The sequence below is a fragment of the Mustelus asterias genome, chromosome 9 (assembly GCF_964213995.1).
Source record: "Mustelus asterias chromosome 9, sMusAst1.hap1.1, whole genome shotgun sequence".
NCBI classification, from domain to species: domain Eukaryota; kingdom Metazoa; phylum Chordata; class Chondrichthyes; order Carcharhiniformes; family Triakidae; genus Mustelus; species Mustelus asterias.
This window is the reverse complement of record NC_135809.1, coordinates 130,848,097-130,872,971: the sequence shown is the minus strand read 5'-3', so window position 1 is coordinate 130,872,971 and position 24,875 is coordinate 130,848,097. Positions and strand designations below refer to the sequence as shown.

General features: G+C 43.4%; 1 protein-coding gene across 3 annotated transcripts in view; it reads left to right on the top strand.

Moving 5' to 3' along the window:
- The window catches only part of bbox1 (butyrobetaine (gamma), 2-oxoglutarate dioxygenase (gamma-butyrobetaine hydroxylase) 1), a 188,583-nt gene that overhangs the window by 146,244 nt on the left and 17,464 nt on the right, over nucleotides 1-24,875 (top strand). For all 3 annotated transcript variants that reach the window (XM_078221036.1, XM_078221038.1, XM_078221037.1), the window contains exon 5: nucleotides 1,233-1,338. In XM_078221036.1, the coding sequence (XP_078077162.1) occupies nucleotides 1,233-1,338 (106 nt within the window). The remainder of the gene's footprint in view (nucleotides 1-1,232; nucleotides 1,339-24,875) is intronic.

Genomic DNA, 24,875 nt, shown 5'->3' with positions numbered 1-24,875 from the left:
CCTCCAAGCCTGTGCCGCGCATTGGTCCAACTAAACCATTCGTTTGTATCCCTCCATTCCCAGAATGTGACTATCCAGGTAAGACTTAAACAATGCCAGCGTGTCTGCCTCCACCACCCTACTTGGCAGCGCATTCCAGGCCCCCACCACTCTCTGTGTAAAAAACGTCCCTCTGATATCTGAGTTATACCTCGTCCCTCTCACCTTGAGCCCGTGACCCCTCGTGATCATCACCTCCGACCTGGGAAAAAGCTTCCCACTGTTCACCCTATCTATACCCTTCATAATTTTGTACACCTCTATTAGGTCTCCCCTCATTCTCCGTCTTTCCAGGGAGAACAAACCCAGTTGACCCAATCTCTCCTCATAGCTAAGACCCTCCATACCAGGCAACATCCTGGTAAACCTTCTCTGCACTCTCTCTAAAGCCTCCACGTCCTTCTGGTAGTGCGGCGACCAGAACTGGACGCAGTACTCCAAATGTGGCCTAACCAGCGTTCCATACAGCCGCAACATCAGACTCCAGCTTTTATACTCTATACCCCGTCCTATAAAGGCAAGCATACCATATGCCTTCTTGACCACCTTCTCCGCCTGTGCTGCCACCTTCAAGAAGAGGATGCTTAGACTGAAATGGTCAACTTCTAAGATTCTTTGGTGAGTTTCGTCAATTTCTACTAACATTGAATACATTTGAATGGAGAGCCAGGCAGTGAGACATCCTCATCATCCATCTTTGATTTTTTTCAGGTTTTCATGTTTAACAGCACACCTGCACTCACGTGAAGTTGCTGTCTAATTTATGCAGAAAATGCAGATAGTATCACTTATTTTCACAATAAGTTCGGGTCCAATATTTTTGTTAATAATTTCAAGAAATATAAACTTCACAGCAGTGTTCAAAAATTTAAAAACTATTAAACAGATAATCACCGAAATAACGTGGTCTTTTTTTCAAGAATACCTGGGCCCAGTAGTAAGTCATGAATTTATATGCTATTGATTGAAGTACATTAATGCATCAAGATTGTTAAATGCACTTTAACAGTTTACACAATACTAATGTATTTCTTCCTTAAGTTAATTAAACGACTAAAGGCAAGGAACAAAGTATACAAGTTTAATCTTATTATTTTTGGCCAAATTAAGCAACACTACATTTCAAAGAGTTTATTTGGCAAAAACATGTTACAACCTAACTTCATTTTATCTGCCTGTCTTCTTTTTAAAAGGCTTACTTGGCAAGTGGAGGACAAGGTTGATGCAAACAATGTAGCTTACACATCTGCGAAACTGAGCCTTCATACCGACTACCCAGCACTGCAAGATCCTCCTGGGGTAAGACTACTTGCTGTTCCCTAAAACTCATTAAACTACTTTCTTTTCTTAAAAAAAGAGAAAATAGAACATTATGCAAAGAAAATATCAAGTGGGTTGGATGCAAGTCCATGTCTGATTTTATTGAAAATATTTGTCTACTGTTGCTTATACTGCATGTTCTAATGTAACTGTTTTGCAGTGCATGGATCTTTTTACACAAACATCATTTTTAGAGCGAAAACAATAACCAATAACAAAAACAATATTTGTGATAATGCACTGAGACACCAGGCATTTTTGTTATGCTTTAAGCACTCTTAGAGAAGAGAGGAAGAGGGTTGACACAGGAGTGCAGGGACAGACTGGTATTTGCACTGAAAGGAAACAGAATGTTATGCAGTAAGTCAGGTACAACAATGCTCAGAGGCTAAGTGATTCTAATAGTTTAAGAAACCAATTTAACATTATCCTTCACTTTTGAGGATCCAAAGTCATGTTTGAATAGAAATGTTATTTGACTATGCTCTCTCAAATACATCAATTAATCAGATACATACAGTTAGGGGCGGCACATGATGGCAGAGAGGTGGCACAGTGACACAGTGGTTAGCACTGCTGCCTCACAAGGCCAGGGACCCAGGTTCGATTCCTGGCTTGGGTCACTGTCTATGTGGAGTTTGCACATTCTCCCTGTGTCTGCGTGGGTTTCTTCCCACAGTCTGAAAGATGTGCTGATTAGGTGCATTGACCCGAATAGGCGCCGGACTGTGGCGACTCGGGGATTTTCACAGTAACTTCATTGCAATGTTAATGTAAGCCTTACTTGTGACTAATAAATAAACTTTACTTTAAAAAATGTTAAAGTCATGGAAACCAGAGGAATTTCAATTCTGCAGCTGATAAAGGTCCAAGAAAGCTAAAGTATTTGCACTTCAATATGGAAGCTAGGACCACACTGTAAAAGTTATGGAGAATTCTTTGCATACTAACCCACTTCAAGTCAACCTAACTTCTATTATTTTTTGTTTTCAGTGCTGAGAATTGTCACAGTAATTTAGGCAATTTACTTGATCCAGAGGGAAACTGAAATCCCTTGATTGGCTCTCATGTATGTGTCAGCAATGGCTCTGTTGTCAACATATTCACCCAAGTCAGAAGATTGTGGGTTTAAGTACAACCTCAGGGATGTAAGCATAAAAACTAGACTGACATTCCAGTGTACTACTGAGGGAATGCTGCACTGTCAGATGTACCACCTTTTAGATGAGACATTATAATTGATGTCCTGTCAGATCTCTAAGATTACATGAAGAAAACTCCACAGCACTGTTCTGAAAAACAGGAGAGATATTACCAGTGTCCTGGCCAATATATATATCCCTCAGTCAACGTCACTAAAAGATAATTAAAGTTTTTATTTATTTATTTGTCGCAAGTATGCTTACATTAACACTGCAATGAAATTACTGTGAAAACCACCTAGTCGCCGCACTCCTGCGCCTGTTTGGATAGAGTCATAGAGGTTTACAACATGGAAACAGGCCCTTCGGCCCAACTTGTCCATGCCGCCCTTTTTTTTAAAACCCCTAAACTAGTCCCAACTGCCCGCATTTGGCCCATATCCCTCTATACCCATCTTATCCATGTAATTGTTTAAACACTTTTTAAAAGACAAAATTGTACCCACCTCTACTATTACCTCTGGCAGCTTTTTCCAGACACTCACCACCCTCTGAGTGAAAGCATTGCCCCTCTGGACCCTTTTGCATCTCTCCCCTCTCACCTTAAACCTATGCCCTCTATTTTTAGACTTCCCTACCTTTGGGGAAAGATATTGACTATCTAGCTGATCTATGCCCCTCATTATTTTATAGACCTCTATAAGATCACCCCTCAACCTCCTACGCTCCAGAGAAAAAAGTCCTAGTCTATCCAGCCTTTCCTTATAACTCAAACCATCAAGTCCCGGTAGCATCCTGGTAAATCTCTCCTGCACTCTTTCTAGTTTAATAATATCCTTTCTATAATAGGGTGACCAGAACTGTACACAGTATTCCAAGTGTGGCCTTACCAATGTCTTGTCCAACTTCAACAAGATGTCCCAACTCCTGTATTCAATGTTCTGTAAGAGTTTTAACAACACCAGGTTCAAGTCCAACAGGTTTATTTGGTAGCAAATGCCATTAGCTTTCGGAGCGCTGCTCCTTCGTCAGATGGAGTGGATATCTGCTCTCAAACAGGGCATATAGAGACACAAAATCAAGTTACAGAATACTGATTAGAATGCGAATCTTTACAGCTGATCAGGTCTTAAAGATACAGACAATGTGAGTGGAGGGAGCATTAGGCACAGGTTAAAGAAATGTGTATTGTCTCCAGACAGGACAGCAGTGAGATTCTGCAAGTCCAGGAGGCAAGCTGTGGGGGTTACCGATAGTGTGACGTGAACCCAAGATCCCGGTTTAGGCCGTCCTCATGTGTGCGGAACTTGGCTATCAGTTTCTGCTCAGCGACTCTGCGCTGTCGTGTGTCATGAAGACCGCCTTGGAGAATGCTTACCCGAAGATAGAGGCTGAATGCCCGTGACTGCTGAAGTGCTCCCCCACAGGAAGATAACAGTCTTGCCTGGTGATTGTCGAGCGGTGTTCATTCATCCATTGTCATAGCGTCTGCATGGTTTCCCCAATGTACCATGCCCCGAGACATCCTTTCCTGCAGCGTATCAGGTAGACAATCTTGGCCGAGTTGCAAGAGTAAGTACCGTGTACCTGGTAGATGGTGTTCTCACGTGAGATGATGGCATCCGTGTCGCTGATCCGGCATGTACTGCAGAGGTTGCTGTGGCAGGGTTGTGTGGTGTCGTGGTCACTGTTCTCCTGAAGGCTGGGTATTTTGCTGCGGACAATGGTCTGTTTGAGGTTGTGCGGTTGTTTGAAGGCAAGAAGTGGGGGTGTGGGGATGGCCTTGGCGAGATGTTCGTCTTCATCAATGACATGTTGAAGGCTCCGGAGGAGATGCTGTAGCTTTTCCGCTCCGGGGAAGTACTGGACGATGAAGGGTACTCTGTCCGCCATGTCCCATGTTTGTCTTCCGAGGAGGTCAGTGCGGTTTTTCGCTGTGGCGCGTCGGAACTGTCGATCGATGAGTCGAGCGCCATATCCTGTTCTTATGAGGGCATCTTTCAGCATCTGGAGGTGTCTGTTGCGATCCTCCTCATCCGAGCAGATCCTGTGTATACGGAGGGCTTGTCCGTCAGGGATGGCTTCTTTAACATGTTTAGTGTGGAAGCTGGAGAAGTGGAGCATCGTGAGGACTTGCAGAATCTCACTGGCTGTCCTGTCTGGAGACAATACACATTTCTTTAACCTGTGCCTAATGCTCCCTCCACTCACGTTGTCTGTATCTTTAAGACCTGATCAGCTGTAAAGATTCGCATTCTAATCAGTATTCTGTAACTTGATTTTATGTCTCTGTATGCCCTGTTTGAGAGCAGATATCCACTCCATCTTATGAAGGAGCAGCACTCCGAAAGCTAATGGCATTTGCTACCAAATAAACCTGTTGGACTTTAACCTGGTGTTGTTAAAACTCTCACTGTGTTTACCCCAGTCCAACGCCGGCATTTCCACTTCAATGTTCTGACCAATGAAACCAAGTAGACTGAATGCCTTCTTCAATACTCTGTCCTCCTGTGATTCCACTTTCAAGGAGCTATGAACCTGTACCCCTAGATCTCTTTGTTCTATAACTCTCCCCAACTCCCTACCAGAACAAAGAGATCTAGGGGTACAGGTTCATAGCTTCATAGGGTACACTTTTTAGTATGGCCGATTCACCTAACCAGCAGGTCTTTCGGATGGTGGGAAGAAACCGGAGCAGCTGGAGGAAACCCACGCAGACACGGGGAGAACATGCAAACTCCACACAGAGAGTGACCCAAGCCAGGAATTGAACCCAGGTCCCTGGCACTGTGAGGCAGCAGTGCCGCCCACCATTAGCACACCGCGGGTAGGAGCTTGCTATGCACATATTGGCTGCCATGATTTCTACATTACAATTGTGACTACACTTCAAACGTACTTCATTGACTTTGGAATATCCTGAGGCACAAAGTCTTTCTTTAGTCTTTCTAATTAGATTACAGAACAACAGCAGTCAAGGAAGAGAACGAAAGCTAGAGAAAAAGAGAAAAATATTGATTGCTGAGAAGCTGCTTTTAAATCAATTGCAAAACAAATCATCAATTAAACATTCTGAAGTATATTTACTTGGAAAATGGCAAGCTTTCCAACGTATTCAGTCCAAAGATGTGGGGGCTAGGTAGATTGGCCATGCTAAATTGCCCCTTAGTGTCAGGGGGACTAGCTAGGGTAAATGTGTGGGGTTATGGGGATAGGGCCTGGGTAGGTTTGTGGTTGGTGCAGACTCGATGGGCTGAATGGCCTCCTTCTGCAGTGTAGGATTCTATGAAATACAATATTTCGCCTTCCATCGTATTGCGGTGTCTTTATTCTATATGTTTTGAGTTCTGTGTTGGACACTTCTGAATGAAAACCCGTCTATCATTGGGTCGATTGAAGAAGAACTGAATATACAATTTGGATCAAAATAGGTTCAATAACACTCATCTCTTTAATTCAAAGAGCTCCTCTGTGCATTTGCAATGTCCTTTTCAAATCTGATGAATTAATACACCTGATATCACAGCAGTTTTATATTGTTAATAAAATGGGATTGTGGTTGTGGGAGGCGGATCAGTGTGCACCTGACCCCTCATAGCCTAATGTGAAACTTTATTGCATGTTTTCCTGAGTGATCCTGTTTAAATTGTGCTAATTCAGTGGATTTGGTGGGGGGAAGGAGAAGGAAAATAAGTGAAATATTTGTGTTTCTTGTGGTCTAAAGCTATCTACTGGGAATATCCAATGGCTGGAATTCCAAAAACATCTGGGGAGCTGGTTGACTGGAGCAAAGAATGCTTGCTACTTATTGAATCACGTGTGCAGGTTTTGATTTCTCTGCATTTTTGGTGCAGTGAGATATCTGGGACAAAGCCAAAAAGCACTTCATGATGAAAGCTGGGCTGAAGCTCTCTAGAATACAGGTGGATGCAGTTTCTAGCACACATCAATACAAATCAGTCAAAAGTCTGTGTTCCTATCAATTTTCTACTGAAAAACAAAACAGTAAAAAGGAGCTACACTGCCAAGACCAGCATTTATTCTCTAGCCTATCCCTTGTCTCCCATAAGCATGTAGTGTCAATCCACGTTCTTAAATCGCTGCAGTCCATGTGGTGAAGATACTTCACAGTGCTGTTAGCTAGGTATGTGGCTTGGAGGGAACGCGAAAATGCTGGGTTTCTATTCATCAGCTGCCCTCGTCATTCTCGATGATAAATATTGCATAATGTTTGAAGGTGTTGTCAAAGAAACCTTGGTGTGCATTGCATCTTATAGATGGTACACTCTGCAGCATTGTTTGCACTGGTGGTGGACAGGGTGAATGTTTAAGGGGGTGGATAGGATACCGATCAAGCTAGCTATTTTCTCTTGGATTTGTGTCAAGCTTTTTGACTGTTGTTGGGACTTCACTCATCCAGGCAAGTGGAAATATTCCACCACATTCCTGACTTGTGCCTGTCAGCGATGGATAGGAAGTCAGGGGGTCAATCACTCTTTTTTTTTCATTCAAGGGATATGGGTGTTGCTGTCTAGACCTATACTTATTGCTCATCCCTAATTGCCCTTCAGAAGATCTTGAACTGTTACAGTCCCTGTCTTGTATGTACACATAGAGTGCTGTTAGGTGTTCTAAGATTTTAACCCAGTGACAGTGAAGGGACGGCAATATATTTCCAAGTCAGGATAGTGAGTGACTTGGAGGGGAAGTCCCAGATGGTGGTGTTCCCATATGTCAGTTACCTTGGTCCTTCTAGATAGTGGTGGTTGTGGGTTTGGAAGATGCTGTCTGAGGAGGCTTGGTGAGTTCCTGCAGTGCATCCTGCTACTACTGTTTGTCGATTGTGGATGGGATGAAATCAAGTGGACTGCTTTGGTGTCAAACTTCTTGAATGTTGTTGGAGCTGCACTCATCCAGGCAAGTAGACAGTGTTCAATTACACTCCTGACTTGTGCTTTGTCTACAAGGCACCCACTCTGGGAATGTGCAAACTCCACACTGTCTGTGCGGAGTTTGCACATTCTCCCCGTGTCTGCGTGGGTTTCCTCCGGGTGCTCCGGTTTCCTCCCACAGTCCAAAGATGTGCGGGTTAGGTTGATTGGCCAAGCTAAATTGCCCCTTAGTGTCCCGGGATGCGTAGATTAGAGGGATTGGCAGGTAAATATGAGGGTTGGAGGGATTAGCAGGTAAATATGTAGGGATAGGGGATAGGGCCTGGGTGGGATTGTGGTCGGTGCAGACTCGATGGGCCAAATGGCCTCTTTCTGCACTGTAGGGTTTCTATGGTTCCATGGTTCTATGGAGTCAGGAAACTCTGTTCTGCCATCAGCCACTGGGGGGCAGCCTCCACTACTACAAAACACATGGCAGGCGGTGCAGGAAATTGGGCTCTATGTGCAGTCATAAAGCTGATAATATACTAAAACAAATTCAGTACATATTTTAAAACCCATTGACCACTGCCCTTTGTTACCTTTTTATGTAGAAACCATTGATAAAACAAAACAATTTGATTTTGATTTGATTTATTATTGTCACATGTATTAACATACAGTGAAAAGTATTGTTTCTTGCACGCTATACAGACTAAACATACCATTCATAGAGAAGGAAACGAGAGAGTGCAGAATGTTGTGTTACAGTAAGCATAGAACAAGAGTAAAAGATAGAATTAGAAGGTATGCTGGGCACAGCTTGCAAGAGGTCGCCTCGCTCTGGTGCCATCTTGGAACAAGAAACGAATGTGCTTGCAGGAAGTCTTACAATGCAGTGATAGCGCCCCTACCTCTGTGCCAGAAGTTTCAGGTTCAAGTGCCACTTCAGGATTTGATGGCCATGGAAGATGAATTCATAATGTGGCTGAACAGGTTGATGATCAGCCTGGAAATCCTTTCAATATGGCAGGCGATAAGAGTGTGAGTATTTCCTAGTCAACCATACTGCAGAAGGCAACAGCAAACCATTGCGGTGCTTTGCCAAGGATAATTATGGACCAGTCTGATGGAAGTCTATGGTTGCCAAAGTCCTGTGAGGGCATGGGTCCCTGAAGGAGGAGGATTAGGGTTAGGTTAGAAGGAGGAATGTGTTTGCAAGTGAACAAAACTGTACCTGAAATGTAAAATTGGTAATGCAATGTTTGTGTTAAGGATAACGCTCCTACCAGAGTTGGTGTTATCTGGTTCTAGTACTTGTGTTTTCACAATGTTGTTTTTGGATTGTTTCAAACAAATGCTTCAGTAAATTGTACATAGCACCTTTCAGGTTCTGAGGACGTGCCAAAGTATTTCAAAGCTAATGAAGTGCCTTTGATAAGAGCCACTGTTGTTATGTAGGCAAATACAGAAGCTAGTTTTACACAGAGCTTTAGTTCCAAAAACAGCAATGAGGTAAAAGATTGATTCATCAATTTTAGGATTTCTGACCAGCTCACTGGGCAAACTTTGCTCTTATTAGAATTGTATCATTTTCTATCCACCTGAGGAGACAGATAAGATCTCAGTTTATAATCTCTATGAAACAGCACCTTCAACAATACAGCACTCCCTCTGTACTGTTCTGAAGTATCAGCCAAGTTTACATGCTAACTCAAGACTCTTAGTACCACCACAGAGCCAAATCTGACACTTGGAAATGCGTGCAAATGAGATATCATTTAGGTTAGGCTTATAGAAGCGCCACATGCATTTGTCAATTTTTGTGCCTGTAGAACAATACTTCAATACGTCAAGCAGTAGAATGGATTAATGCATGTCGAGTTTTTGTATATAAAAAAATCTTGACTGACAGGCGTATCATTATGCCTTCAATCCAACAGATCTTGGTTCTCCATAGTTCGCGACTCCTCAGATAGCAAAGCAATCCATGTTCAAATGCAACAAGATCTGGACAGTATCCAGGCTGGGCTGACAAGTGGCAAGTAACATTCGCGTCACACAAATGCCAGGTCATGACCATCACCAATAAGAGACCCTCTAACCACCGCCCTTGACATTCAATGGTGTTACCTCACTGAATCCCCCACTGTCAACATCCTTGGGATTATCAGTGACCAGAAACTCAACTGGACTCGCCACATAAACACAGTGGCTACAAGAACAGGTCAGAGGCTGTGGCGAGTAACTCACCTCCTGACTCCCCAAAGCCTGTCCACCATCTACAGGACACAAGGCAGGAGTGTGATGGTATACCCCCCACTTGTCTGGCTGGGTGCAGCTCCAACAACCCTCAAGAAGCTTGACACCATCCACCACAAAGCAGCCCGCTTGATTGGCACCACATCCACACCCTCCAACACCTATGCTCAGTAGCAGCAGTATGTACTATCTACAAGATGTACTGCAGCATTCACCAAAGATCATTAGACAGTGCCTTCCAAACCCACGACCACTTCCATCTAGAAGGACAAGGACAGCAGATACATGGGAACACTACCTCCTGCAAGTTCGCCTCCAAGCCACTCACCATCCTGACTTGGAAATATATCCTTCATAGTCACTGGAATTCATTCCCTAATGGCACTGTGGGTCAACCCACAGCAGCGATTCAAGAAGGCAGCTCACGACCACCTTCTCAAGGGCAACTAGGGACAATAAATGCTGGCCAGCCAGCGATGTCCATGTCCCACGAATGAAGAAAATGTTGATGCTTATCTTGATGCTGTACTTTTCTTTGTTCTTCGTTCAAATCAAATCAAATCAAAACAATCAAAAAACAGTTTGAGATTATCTGTCAGGCTTACAATGTGGCTCACTTACATTTGCCAGAAGCTAGATGAATCCACAAACCGAGCCATGTTCTTTGCAGACAGAAAGAGCATGCCCACACATTGCACCTTTTTCAACTAAACAGAAACTTGGGTGACAGCCATTCCCTGGTTTATTCCTCGTGGCAATACCTTGACCAGAGTCAACCTGTCTGGTTTGAATTTAAACAAAAGCTTGGCTGTTAACTGTATCCCTGGTGTATTCTCTATGGCAACTGCTGTACTAATCAGAGTTGACTTGCTGACCAATCAGAATTCCCTTCTCATGCAGTATAAATGATTGTTCCCTTTACAATTGGAATTGAAAATCTGTCCTGATGAGTGCATGTCATTTTGAAGCAATTCAAAAGTTCCTTTTGTTGGTTGAAAACCATGGAATCTTGTGACTTCATTCTGAGTTGGTAACCAGGATTTCAAAATGTAAAAAAGTCACTGGTTCCTAACCAGTAAAGCTCTCCCAATACTCAGTTGTAATACTCTTCTTGGTAATATTGTTAGCCTCTTCTTTTAATCTAATTCTATCTATAACCTCCATAGTTAGTCACAGTTGGCTCTTTTTTATGAAATATTTCTTCAAATGTTTACCATTTTTCATTTCTTATTATATCTTTTAATCTAATTTCCCAAGCCATCTTAGACAACTCCCCCTTATACCTATAAGCTTTCTCTACATTTAATAATCCAGCTTTAGAATTCATACATCACTCATCTTAATGTGAAATTTTAAAGGTTCATGGCACAGGGGGGTAACATATAGAATCATAGATAGACTCTTACAGTGCAGAAGGAGGCCATTCAGTCCATCGAATCTGCACTAACCACAATCCCACCCAGGCCCTATCCCCATAACCCCATGCATTTACCCTAGCTCGTCCCCCTAACACCAAGAGGCAATTTACCATGGCCAATCCACCTAACCCGCATATCTTTGGACTGTGGGATGAAACCAGAGCACCCAGAGGAAACCCACACAGGCACGGGGAGAATGTGCAAACTCCACACAGACAATGACCCAAGCCAGGAATTGAACCCAGGTCCCTGGAGCTGTGAGGCAGCAGTGCTTGCCACCGTGCCACCCGAAGCAAGGTTGGTTGGCTGTCAGAAAACAGAGGGGTAAATGTTACAATCCCTCCAACTCGATTTTCAAGTTTGCTGACGACACCACCGCAGTGGGTCAGCTCTCAAACAATGACAAGACAGAATACAGGAATGAGATAGAGAATCTGGTGAACTGGTGCAGCAACAATAATCACTCCCTCAATGTCAACGAAACAAAGGAGATTGTCATCGACTTCAGGAAGCGTAGGGGAGAACATGCCCCTGTCTACATCAACAGGGACGAGGTAGAAATGGTCGAGAGCTTCAAGTTTTTAGGCATCCAGATCACCAACAACCTGTCCTGGTCCCCCCATGCTGACACTATAATTAATAAAGCCCACCAATGCCTCTACTTTCTCAGAAGAGTAAGGAAATTTGGCATGTCAGCTACGACTTTTGCAGATGCACCATAGAAAGCATTCTTTGTGGTTGTATCACAGCTTGGTATGGCTCCTGCTCTGCCCAAGACCGCAAGGAACTACAAAGGATCGTGAATGTAGCCTAATCCATCATGCAACCAGCCTCCCATCCACTGACTGTCTACACTTCCCACTGCCTCTGCAAAGCAGCCAGCATAATTAAGGACCCCACGCACCCCGGACATTCTCTCTTCCACCTTCTTCCGTTGAGAAAAAGATATAAAAGTCTGAGGTCACGTACTAACTGATTCAAGAACTGTTTCTTCTCTGCTGCCATCAGACTTTTGAATGGACCTATCTTGCATTAAGTTGATCTTTCTCTACACCCTAGCTGTAATACTACATTCTGCACTCTCTCGTTTCCTTCTCTTTGAACGGTAAGCTTTGTCTGTATAGCGCGCAAGAAACACTTTTCACTGTGTACGAATACATGTGACAATAATAAATCAATCAAATCAAATCAGTTGCAGGCAGGACAGACGATTAGATGATCCGTTTAAAGGTCCATTGACCTCAGACAGGAATTTCCGGGCTCAGGGAGAGTCCATAAATTATAGTCTTTTTCTGATTGGCAGGATGTGATGAGTGAAGTTATTCAACATGCAGACACTTACTGCAGCTGCGGTTAGCTGGGATCTCAATGCTGCCCACAAATTCCCGCATGTTTCAATCGTGGCACGCTGCTTCTATTCCAACCCTACAAAATCTGTGTTTTGTTTACTCAACTAATTAATCCAAGTACTTGATTTTGTTTAAATTATGGGCAGATTAATTCAAATTATTTAGCTGTAAACCACTAGCACTTCAGGCAAAAAGCAGCACCTCCTTCCCTCTCTGTGCCAAATTTCTAGCTTTCACACTCATGTCTGTCAGCAGATTTTTTAAACACCATTTTTGGTGTTTAAATTACAAGTGCCGACTCAGTTTCCTGTTCGCAGTGATCAGCACCCATTTAGACAATTACATAACAGCTGATCAACTGCAAACAGTTATCTGGAGCATTTAGGTATTGACTAACATAGAACTTTAAAATTTGTAAAATAAGCAAAGTTAAATTCAAAAAGCTAAACTTAGGCTCCTAATTAACTTTTGAGAATTTCTGCCATGCATGATGCCAGCCACCCTGTCCACAAAATGACTGAAACAGTTTGGGAGGAAAGCATACACTTGATTTTTGAGCATCGTATGAGACTTGGAAAGTGTTACAAAACAAAACAATTTGCTTTGAGAGAGGAAGGACAAATTCCCTCTACAGAGTGCTTTCTTAGCTTTCACAAAAACAATATAACCTCATTTAGTATCTTTGATTCATTGCAGTGGCTGCCACATTATAAACTGCCTCAAATGATCCTTCTACCAGGGAGTTGTCTATTATATAGTTCTTGAAAATCTCTGAAGCTTGACATGAGAATCTCTGGAGGGGGCTTCTTGAAGGCAAAAATGCATCTACAGAGATGTAGTGGTAATATAGAGGTGTGCAGCACAAGAAAAGGCCCTTCGGTCCAGCCCGTCTGCACCATTTAAAGACAAACCACCCAACTATTCTAATCCGAATTTGCAGTACTCGATCCATAGCCTTGTATGCCTTGGCATCGCAAATGCACTCACATGTCAATGGATACACAATCTAGAGGCCCAGGCTTTGGGGACAACGATACAAATACCATTATGACAGAAGGTAGAATTTAAATTAAGTTAAGAAAATCTGGATTATACAGCTACTTTCAGTAATGTTGGCTTTACCAGCGACGCCCACACCCCGGGCTCGGTGCATACTAGACAGGCTTGTGGATAGACAAGCAGCTGCAAACCCAACTGACTCATGACCAACTTGTGACTATTTTTGGGAGAGAGAAGCTAAACAACATCTGTTTAGCATTGAGATGCTTACAAGATGATCTGCTTAGGACTAAAAGATCAAAACAAGTCTATGTAGGTGCCAATGACACAGACAAAACAGGAACTAAGGATCTGCAGAGGGAGTATGAAGAGCTAGGGAACAAATTAAAAAGCAGAACCAACAAGGTGGTAATCTCTGGATTACTACCTGAGCCACGCGCGAATTGGCGCAGGGTTAATAGGATTAAGGAGACGAATGCGTGGCTCAAGGATTGGTGTGGGAAGAATGGGTTCGAATTCATGGGACATTGGCACCAGTATTTGGGCAGATGGGACCTGTATAGATGGGATGGTCTCCGTTTGAACCGTGCTGGGACCAGAGTCCTAGCGAATCGTATCACTAGGGCTGTAGATAGGGCTTTAAACTAATTTATGGGGGGGAGGGTGCAGAGGTAAGAGGAATTACGAAATCAATGGTAGAGGAGAGGGAGCGAGTGCAAGTGAATGAGGGCATTCAAGTAGTTAAAGGAGTAGAGGGCGAGGGAGAGGTTGATAGCGTTTCATCAAATCGGGTCCAGATAAAAGCTGGAATAAAGACACTTTGCCTGAATGCACGAAGCATTCGAAACAAAGTTAATGAGTTGATGGTGCAAATCAGCACAAATGGGTATGATCTAGTGGCCATTACAGAAATGTGGCTGCAGGGAGACCAGGACTGGGAGATGAATATCCAGGGGTATCAGGCATTAAGGAAGAATAGACAGGAAGGAAAAGGTGGTGGGGTAGCTCTGTTAATAAAAGATAATATCAGGGTAGAACATAGAACATAGAAAGCCACAGCACAAACAGGCCCTTCGGCCCACAAGTTGCGCTGATCATATCCCTACCTCTAGGCCTATCTATAGCCCTCAATCCCATTAAATCCCATGTACTCATCCAGAAGTCTCTTAAAAGACCCCAACGAGTTTGCCTCCACCACCACCGACGTCAGCCGATTCCACTCACCCACCACCCTCTGAGTGAAAAACTTACCCCTGACATCTCCTCTGTACCTACCCCCCAGCACCTTAAACCTGTGTCTTCTCGTAGCAACCATTTCAGCCCTTGGAAATAGCCTCTGAGAGTCTACCCTATCCAGACCTCTCAACATCTTGTAAACCTCTATCAGGTCACCTCTCATCCTTCGTCTCTCCAGGGAGAAGAGACCAAGCTCCCTCAACCTATCCTCATAAGGCATGCCCCCCAATCCAGGCAACATCCTTGTAAATCTCCTCTGCACCCTTTCAATGGCTTCAACATCTTTCCTGTAATGAGGTGACCAGAACTGCGCGCAGTACTCCAAGTGGGGTCTAACCAGGGGCCTATAAAGCTGCAGCATTATCTCCCGACTCCTAAACTCAATCCCTCGATTAATGAAGGCTAGTACGCCGTACGCCTTCTTGACCGCATCCTCCACCTGCGAGGCCGATTTAAGAGTCCTATGGTCCCGGACCCCAAGGTCCTTCTGATCCTCTACACTGCTAAGAATGGTACCCTTCATATTATACTGCTGCTTCATCCCATTGGATCTGCCAAAATGGATCACTACACACTTATCCGGGTTGAAGTCCATCTGCCACTTCTCCGCCCAGTCTTGCATTCTATCTATGTCTCGCTGCAACTTCTGACATCCCTCCAAACTATCCACAACACCACCTACCTTGGTGTCGTCAGCAAACTTACCAACCCATCCCTCCACTTCCTCATCCAGGTCATTTATGAAAATGACAAACAGCAAGGGTCCCAGAACAGATCCCTGGGGCACTCCACTGGTCACTGACCTCCATGCAGAGAAAGACCCCTCCACAGCCACTCTCTGCCTTCTGCAGGCAAGCCAGTTCTGGATCCACAAGGCAACAGCCCCTTGGATCCCATGCCCTCTCACTTTCTCAAGAAGTCTTGCATGGGGGACCTTATCGAACGCCTTGCTGAAGTCCATATAGACCACATCCACCGCTCTTCCTTCGTCAATGTGTTTGGTCACATTTTCAAAGAACTCAACCAGGCTCGTAAGGCACAACCTGCCCTTGACAAAGCCGTGCTGACTACTTTTGATCATACTAAACTTCTCTAGATGATCATAAATCCTGTCTCTCAGGATCCTCTCCATCAACTTACCAACCACTGAGGTTAGACTCACCGGTCGGTAATTTCCCGGGCTGTCCCTGTTCCCTTCCTTGAATATAGGGACCACATCTGCAATCCTCCAATCCTCCGGAACCTCTCCCGTCTCCATCGACGATGCAAAGATCATCGCCAAAGGCTCCGCAATCTCCTCCCTCGCCTCCCACAGTAACCTGGGGTACATCCCATCCGGTCCTGGCGACTTACCAACCTTGATGCCATTCAATAGTTCCAACACATCCTCTTTCTTTATGTCCACATGCTCGATCCTTTCTGTCCACCGCAAACCAGCAGTACAACCACCCAGATCCCTTTCCACCGTGAATACCGAGGTAAAGTATTCATTAAGCACCTCCGCCATTTCTAACGGTTCCGCACAAACTTTTCCCCCTTCACCTTTTAAGGGTCCTATGCCTTCACATCTCATCCTTTTACTCTTGACATATTTGTAGAAAGCTTTGGGATTCTCCTTAATCTTACCCGCCAAGGTCTTCTCATGACCCCTTCTCGCTCTCCTAATTTCCTTCTTAAGCTCCTTCCTACATCCCGTATACTCCTCTAAATCCTTAACACCTCCTAGCTCTCTGAACCTTCTGTACGCCTCTCTTTTCTTATTCACCAGGTTCATCACAACCTTCGTGCACCACGGTTCCCGTACCCTACCAACACCCCCCTGTCTCATCGGAACGTTGTCATGCAGAGCTCCAGACAAACATTCCTTGAAAATAGTAGTGAGGGATGACATAGGCTCTAAGGAACAAAATGTGGAATCGTTATGGGTAGAGATAAGGAATAGTAGGGGGGAGAAAGACACTAGTAGGCGTGGTCTATAGGCTCCCAAATAATAACGCTGAGGTGGGGAGGGCTATAAACAAGCAAATAATGGATGTGTGCAAAAACAGAACGGCAATAATCATGGGGGACTTCAACCTGCATATTGATTGGCTGACTCAAGTTGGAAGGAGTGGGATGGCGGAAGAGTTCTTAGAATGCTGTCGGGATAGTTACCTTGAACAGTATGTTACAGAACCGATGAGGGAACGAGTTATCTTAGATCTGGTAATGTGTAACGAGGTAGGTAGAATTAAGGATGTTCTTGTGAAGGACCTTCTTGGGTCAAGTGATCACAATCTGGTCGAATTTCTGGTACAAATGGAAGAGGAGAAAGTAGGGTCCCATACCAGTGTCCTCTGTTTGAACAGAGGGAAGTACGATAGGATGAGGGCTGAATTTGCTAAGGTGGATTGGGAGAGCAGACTGGTAGGTAGGACAGCTGAGGAACAGTGGAGGATTTTTAAGGAGATCCTTTTCAGTACTCAGCAACAATATATTCCGGTGATAAAGAAGGACTGTAAGAAAAGGGATAACCAGCCATGGATAACGAAGGAAATTAAGCAGAGTATTAAATTAAAGACCGATGCGTACAGAGTGGCCAAAAATAGTGGAGAATCGGAAGATTGGGAAAACTTTAAGAAACAACAAAGAATGACTAAGAAAGCGATAAAGAAAGGAAAGATAGGTTATGAAGCTAGGCTAGCTCTAAATATAAAAAATGATAGTAAAAGCTTTTACAAATATATAAAAAGGAATAGAGTGGCAAGAGTGAATGTTGGACCCTTGGAGGATGAGAGGGGGGATTTAATAGTGGGAAATGAGGAAATGGCTAAAACTTTAAATAAGTTTTTTGTGTCGGTCTTCACGGTGGAAGACACAAATAGTTTACCGACTATTAACGATAGAGGGTTGGTAGGAGGAGAGGTATTCAATACAATTAATATTACCAGGGAGGCAGTGCTTGGTAGACTAACGGGACTGAAGGTGGACAAGTCCCCGGGCCCAGATGGAATGCATCCCAGGGTACTGAAAGAAATGTCAGAGGTAATAGCGGATGCGTTAGTGGTTATTTATCAAAATTCGTTGGATTCTGGGGTAGTGCTGGCGGATTGGAAAACGGCTAATGTTACACCGCTGTTTAAAAAAGGAAATAGACAAAAGGCGGGTAACTACAGATGCAAAAACCCAGTCTGCAGGTGCAACAGGTGATCAAGAAGGCAAATGGGATGTTGGCCTATATCGCAAGGGGGATAGAATATAAAAGCAGAGATGTCCTGCTGCATCTGTACAGGGCATTGGTATGGCCGCAGCTGGAATACTGTGTGCAGTATTGATCCCCTTATTTGCGGAAGGATATATTGGCCTTGGAGGGAGTGCAGAGAAGGTTCACCAGGTTGATACCAGAGATGAGGGGTGTTGATTATGAGAAGAGACTGAGCAGATTGGGTTTGTACTCGTTGGAATTTAGAAGGCTGAGGGGGGATGTTATAGAGACCTATAAGATAATGAAGGGGCTGGATAGGGTAGAGGTGGAGAGATTCTTTCCACTTAGAAAGGAAGCTAGAACTAGAGGGCACAGCCTCAAAATAAAGGGGGGTCAGTTTAGGACAGAGTTGAGGAGGAACTTCTTCTCTCAGAGGGTGGTGAATCTCTGGAATTCTCTGCCCACTGATGTGGTGGAGGCTACCTCGTTGAATATGTTTAAATCACGGATAGATGGATTCCTGATCGGTAAGGGAATTAGGGGTTATGGGGATCAGGCGGGTAAGTGGAACTGATCCACTTCAGATCAGCCATGATCTTATTGAATGGCGGGGCAGGTTCGAGGGGCTAGATGGCCTACTCCTGCTCCTATTTCTTATGTTCTTATGTTCTTATCCTCATTTGCAATCTTTCTGATTAGATATCTGAACCAGTCAAAGCTGCAACTTGCCAGATATGATCTAAGGAGATCCATCAAAGATGCCAAAAGATAGAACTCGAACCAAGCTTGAGTCCCAGGCTAGCCACATGGGCCCCCCACCAACTATGGCAAGGTCTGCAAGACATAACGGGTTACAAGATGAAGGCATGTAAAATGGCCAGCTCCAACGCACCCCTCCCTGATGAGCTCAATGCATTCTACGCCTGTTTTGAACAAGAGGTCAGCGAGAGCACCCCCTCCACTCCGGAAGCCTCAGATGAACCTGCATCCAAGGTCACCATTGCAGATGTCAGAGCAGCCTTCTTGAAGGTCAATCCATGGAAGGCGACTGGCCCAGATGGGGTACTCGGAGGAGCACTCAGATCCATGATCAGATCAGCTGGCAGGGGTATTCACAGACATCTTCAACCTCTCTTTACAACAATCTGAGGTCTCTATCTGCTTCAAGAAGATGACCATCATCCCGGTACCAAAGAAAAACCAAGCAGCATGCCTTAATGACTATCACCCGGTGGCTCTGACATCCATCATTATGAAGTGCCTCAAAAGGTTAGTGATGGCACGAATCAATTCCGGCCTCTCGGACTACCTGGATCCATTGCAGTTCGCCTACTGTCGCAACAGGTCCACAGTAGACGCCATCTCCCTGGCCCTGCGCTCAACCCTGGAACACCTAGATAACAAAGACAACTATATCAGACTCCTATTTATCGACTACAGCTCAGCCTTCAACACCATTATTCCTATGAAATTCACCTCCAAACTCCGTGGCCTGGGCCTCGGCTCCTCCCCCTGCAACTGGATTCTGAACTTCCTAACCCCCAGACCACAATCAGTAAGAATAGGCAACAAACCTCCTCCACGATCATCTTCAAGACCTGTGCCCCACAAGGCTGTGTCCTCAGCCCCTTACTATACTCCTTATACACCTATGACTGTGTGGCCAAATTCCCCTCCAACTTGATTTTCAAGTTTGCAAATAACACCACCATAGTGGGTCGGATCCCAAACAATGACCAGACGGAGTACAGGAAAGAGATAGAGAATCTGGTGTGATGACAATAACCTCTCCCTCAATGTCAACAAAACGAAGGAGATAGTCATTGACTTCAGGAAGCATAGTGGGGGACATGCCCCTGTCTACATCAATGGGGATGAAGTAGAAATGGTCGAGAGCTTCAACTTCTTAGGTGACCGGATCACCAACAACCTGTCTCGGTCCCCCCATGCCGATACTTTAATCAAGAAAGCCCACCAACGCCTCTACTTTCTCAGAATACTAAAGAAATTTGGTATGTCCACTATGACTCTCACCAACTTTTACAGATGGCGCATCTGTAAAAGTTGGTGAGAGTCGTAGTGGACATACCAAATTTCTTTAGTATTCTGAGAAAGTAGAGGCGTTGGTGGGCTTTCTTGATTAAAGTATCGGCATGGGGGGACCGAGACAGGTTGTTGGTGATCCGGTCACCTAAGAAGTTGAAGCTCTCGACCATTTCTACTTCATCTGGTTGTATCACAGCTTGGTATGGCTCCTGCTCTATCCAAGACCACAGGAAACTACAAAGGGTCGTGAACAAAGCCCAGTCCATTACTCAAACCCGCCTCCCACTCATTGATACTGTCCACACTTCCCCGTTGCAATGGAGAAGCAGCCAGCATAATTAAGGACTCCACACACCCCGGACATACTCTCTTCCACCTTCTTCCTTTGGGAAAAAGTTACAAAAGTCTGGGGACACATACCAACCAAATCAAGAACAGCGTCTTCTCTGCTGCCATCAGACTTTTGAATGGACCTACCTCGCATTAAGTTGATCTTTCTCTGCACCCTAACTATGACTGTAACACTACATTCTGCACTCTCTCCTTTCCTTCTCTATGAATGGTATGCTTTGTCTGTATAGTGCGTAAGAAACAATACTTTTCACTAATGTGACAATATAAATCAAATCAAGTTGGTGATTAATCAACGAAACTGGTTCATTAATTAGATCTGGAAGAACATTGTTGGCAAAGAACTGGCATTCATGATATTCAGCTCAAGATGTCTGTGAAAGCCAATTCTCTAATGGGTAGAGTGATCTGAACCTGACCACTTTAGCAGTAGTAGGTTAAACTCCTGCAGTAAACTTCCTCAGCCTTAGGTCTAACCTGCACCTTTGTTTTATGGGCTTGGGTAAGTAGGTGCCTTCTATGAGATGAGCATCTGTATGGCAACTCGACTTGTTGATTCCTCCATAGTTTGGTTTAGAGTCTTTTAAGCATCTAGATGAGTTTCCATACATGCCAGATACCTAGCTACCCCAAAGAATAACTGGTCTATTATAGAGCGCCAATGACACCAGCCAGCAAATGTTGTGACCCAGACAGTTTCACTCTCCGAGGTAAAGAGGAGGAAGCTTGGCGGCAAACTGTTGCAATAAGAAAAATCTAACAGGTCATAAAAAGGTGTTAAAAAATAAATCAGAAAATATTAACTGTTTACATTTGTAGAAGTATGCAAAACCTTAGTTTCCTGAAAGACCATTTCTGCCGCTGTGTACTGTCCTTGTGCATCTATACAAGCATTCCTAAGATTACAAAAATACCCCTGATATTTAATCTCCAAATAAATTTCTAATGCATCCCTTGTTCCACATTGAACTCCAGCCTGCCATCTAATGAAAACGTCCATTCTCAATCCACTTGTGATACTGCATAGTGCACAACATATTTTGGTTTATGCTGGCAGCACTCTGTGCACAGTACTGCACCCAACATGTAAACTGGAGGAGGATCATCAAAATATTGGGACTACGGTTTTGAAAACCAATAATCTGTAATATTGTAAAACAATATTGCAATACAACTTGCATAATGCCAAATTAATAAAAAGATGAGCCATGCCTTGAATACTTACCAGTAAAAGCATCAAAAGACCATTTTTAATCTGTTAAGATTGGTAACCTTTTATACATGAATATTGCATCTTTTTTGATTCATTAAGATCCCCACTCATATGTTTGCAGGGACAATACAACTTCAAATCTGTGAATCAGGAGAATTTTAGTTAAGCTTTAGTTAAGGACACATTATGAGACATATTTCTGTGATTTGCCTTGAAGCACCATCATAGTATCTGACTTTGTTAAAATTCACAATTTTATTAAACCTAAATTCATTCAGCATATTTAGGGCTGCCACTTCTGGATATATGGTAGTCTTAAAATAATCAAAGGATACATTACAAAAGTGCTGTGTAAGAAATAACTATGACCATTCACAAACCTTACTATTTGCCACATTTTTGTCACACCTTTTCAATCATACATTTCTGTCAACATATCCTGCGTGCTTTTGCTGTTTCAGCCATCACAATTTAATTGCAGGTTCTGGTCACTAGGTGGTTCTGTGGATGAGTTTCTCAGGTCTTTTATCACTGTGATGATCTTGTTTGTAAATTAATAAAATACAGATCTATCAAATGACCACATGTTTCACAATAGGCAATTTATTAATAATTGAAAGAAATATAAAGCCTGGTTTGTGGGTGTGCATTTCAAAAGAAGGCGTGTACCAACACAAAAGTCTAGTCAACATGGGAAGCTAAGCATTTTCCAAATACATCCTAAATCCTTCTGTATAACCCTCACTACTTTTCCCATATTCGTTCTGAGGCTGCTGCCAAAGCTGGTCTGTACAGGTTGCAAATTTGCAAATTATCACACTGTTCCCAGAATTATCTTGTTTGATATAATACAGCTACTTTAGTAGCTGCTAACAGGGTTGGTTTAACTCAGCTGGCTGGATGGCTGGCTAGTGGTGCAGTGCCAACAGCACGGGTTCAATTCCTGTACTGGCTGAGGTTATTCATGATAGCTTTGCCCTCTTAATCTTACCTGAGGTGTGGTGATGCTCAGGTTAAATCACCACCAGTCAGCTCTCCCCCTTCATAGGAGATAGAGCAACCTATGGTCTTTTGAGATTATGGTGACTTTACCTTACTTTAGTATATACTTTTCAATATACTGCTCATCAGTGTCAGTCTGATTAGCTGCTTCCTGAGGTGTACAGAAGAGGAGCAATGCTTTGTAACAACACAACTCAATCAAATGAAAGCCTATTGTTAGGAATAAGATTTAAATTGGAATCAAGTTAAGATAATTTTATCGCTAATATTAATTTTTATTCGAGTCTTCATTCCTATAGTGTATGCATCACTTAAAATTATTTTAAAATTACTTCCTGGAAAATCACTAGTCTAATCCATAATCAGATCAGTGACTTAAAGTGATTTAAGATCAGTTGCTTTTTATTTGATACTGAAAAGTTACAAAGTTTCCAGTAGAAAATTGTTAGTAGCATAACCCAAGATAACAGAAGCCAAAGTTGCAGAGGTACTAAAGATTTTTTGGACCAAAATTATTTTTAAAATGAATACTTATTAATCACTTAATTGTAGGCTTGTCATATATCTACCAATTCCAAAGCCGTTTTCCACTGATGTCCCGATTCTTTGCTAGAAAGCTGCCAAGAAATGCAAAATAATCTATACTGTCTCATGGCATTTAATTGATTGGGGAAAATTGGTGAGGGGATGGTTACCAAATTTTCTGATGACACAAAGATCGGTAAGAAAGTAAGTTGTGAAGAGAGACATATGGAGACTACAAAAAGATACAGATAGGTTAAGTGAGTGGGAAAAGATCTGGCCAATGGAGTATAATGTGGGAAAGTCTAAAATTTTCCATTTTGGCAGGGAGACGGAAATAGAAGCATATTTTCTAAATGGAGAGAGATTGTACAGCTCTGAGATGCAGAGGGATCTGGGTGTCTTGAGTGCATGAATCACAAAAGGCTAAAATGCAGGTACAGCAAGTAATTAGGAAGGCTAATAGAATGTTATCATTTATTTCAAGGGAAATTGGATACAAAAGTAGGGAAATTATGCTTCAGTTCTACAGAGCATTAGTGAGACCACATTTGGCGTATTGTGTACAGTATTGGTTACCTTATTTAAGGAAAGATGTAAATGCATTGGAAACAGTTCAGAGAAAGTTTACCTGACTAATAGCTGGAATGGGTGGTTATCTTATGAGGAAAGATTGGGGAGGCTAAGCTCGTATCCACTGGAGTTTAGAAGAGTAAGTGGTGACTTGATTGAAACATAAGGTCCTGAGGGATCTTGGCAAGGTGGATGTGCAGAGGATAAAGTGGTTAAGAAGGCATATGATATATTTTCCTTTATTGGCCGAGGCATAAGGCAGGATTTTCCGGCTGCGCTCGCCCCTAGACTGGAAAATCCCACCCGAGGTTAAGGACCTTTGCTTGGTCTGCCCTCCCCCGCTCGCTACAATTCCCGTGGCAGATGGGACGGGAAAATTCCATCCATAGAGTTTAAGAGAAAGGAGGTTCTGCTAGAACTATATAAAAGATTGGTTAGGCCATAGCTGGTGTATTGTGTGCAGTTATGTAATCCATATTATAGGAGGGATGTGACAGCCTTGGAAAGGGTGCAAAGGAAATTAACCTGGGCTGGAGAGTTTTAGTTATGAAGAGAGATTGGATAGACTGGGGTCATTTTCCTTGGAGCAGAGGAGACTGAGGGACTGAAGGATGTGTGAAATTATGAGGGGCATAGATAGAGCAGACAAGAAGAAACTTTTCCCCTTAGTGGAGGGATCAATGATTAGGAGGCATAGATTTAAGGTAAGGTACAGGAGCTTTGGAAGGGATGTGAGAAAAAAAATTTTTCACTCAAAGGGTGGTAGGAGTCTGTCTGAACTCATTGCCTTAAAAGGTGATGGGGGCAGAGACCCTCATAATATTTAAGAAATATTTAAATGTGCACTTGCAATGCCAAGGCGTACAAGGCTTTGGACCAAGTACTGGAAAATGGGATCAGAATAGTCAGGTGGTTTGTCTTTGACCGGCATAAACACGATGGGCCGAAGGGCCTTTTTCTGTGCTGTAGAGCTCTATGACTCTCTGACTCTATGTACTTGATTATCGAGGCATTGACGTAAAATGGAAAATTTTCATTTGAATTCATCCTTTGCAAAATCATTAATCAGACATGAAGTTTGCTCCAAGTATAATTGAAACCTGCTGCCAACAACCAAACCCTTTTCTGATTTCAAGGGTAATCATCAAAACCAGAATGATTCTTCAATTATTTGAAGTCACTGTTGCAGATGTCAGAGCAGCCTTCGTGAAGGTCAACCCACGGAAAGCAACTGGTCCGGATGGGGTACCCGGGTGAGCACTCAGATCCTGCGCGGATCAGCTGGCGAGAGTATTCGCAGACATCTTCAATCTCTTTTACAACAATCTGAGGTCCCTTCAAGAAGATG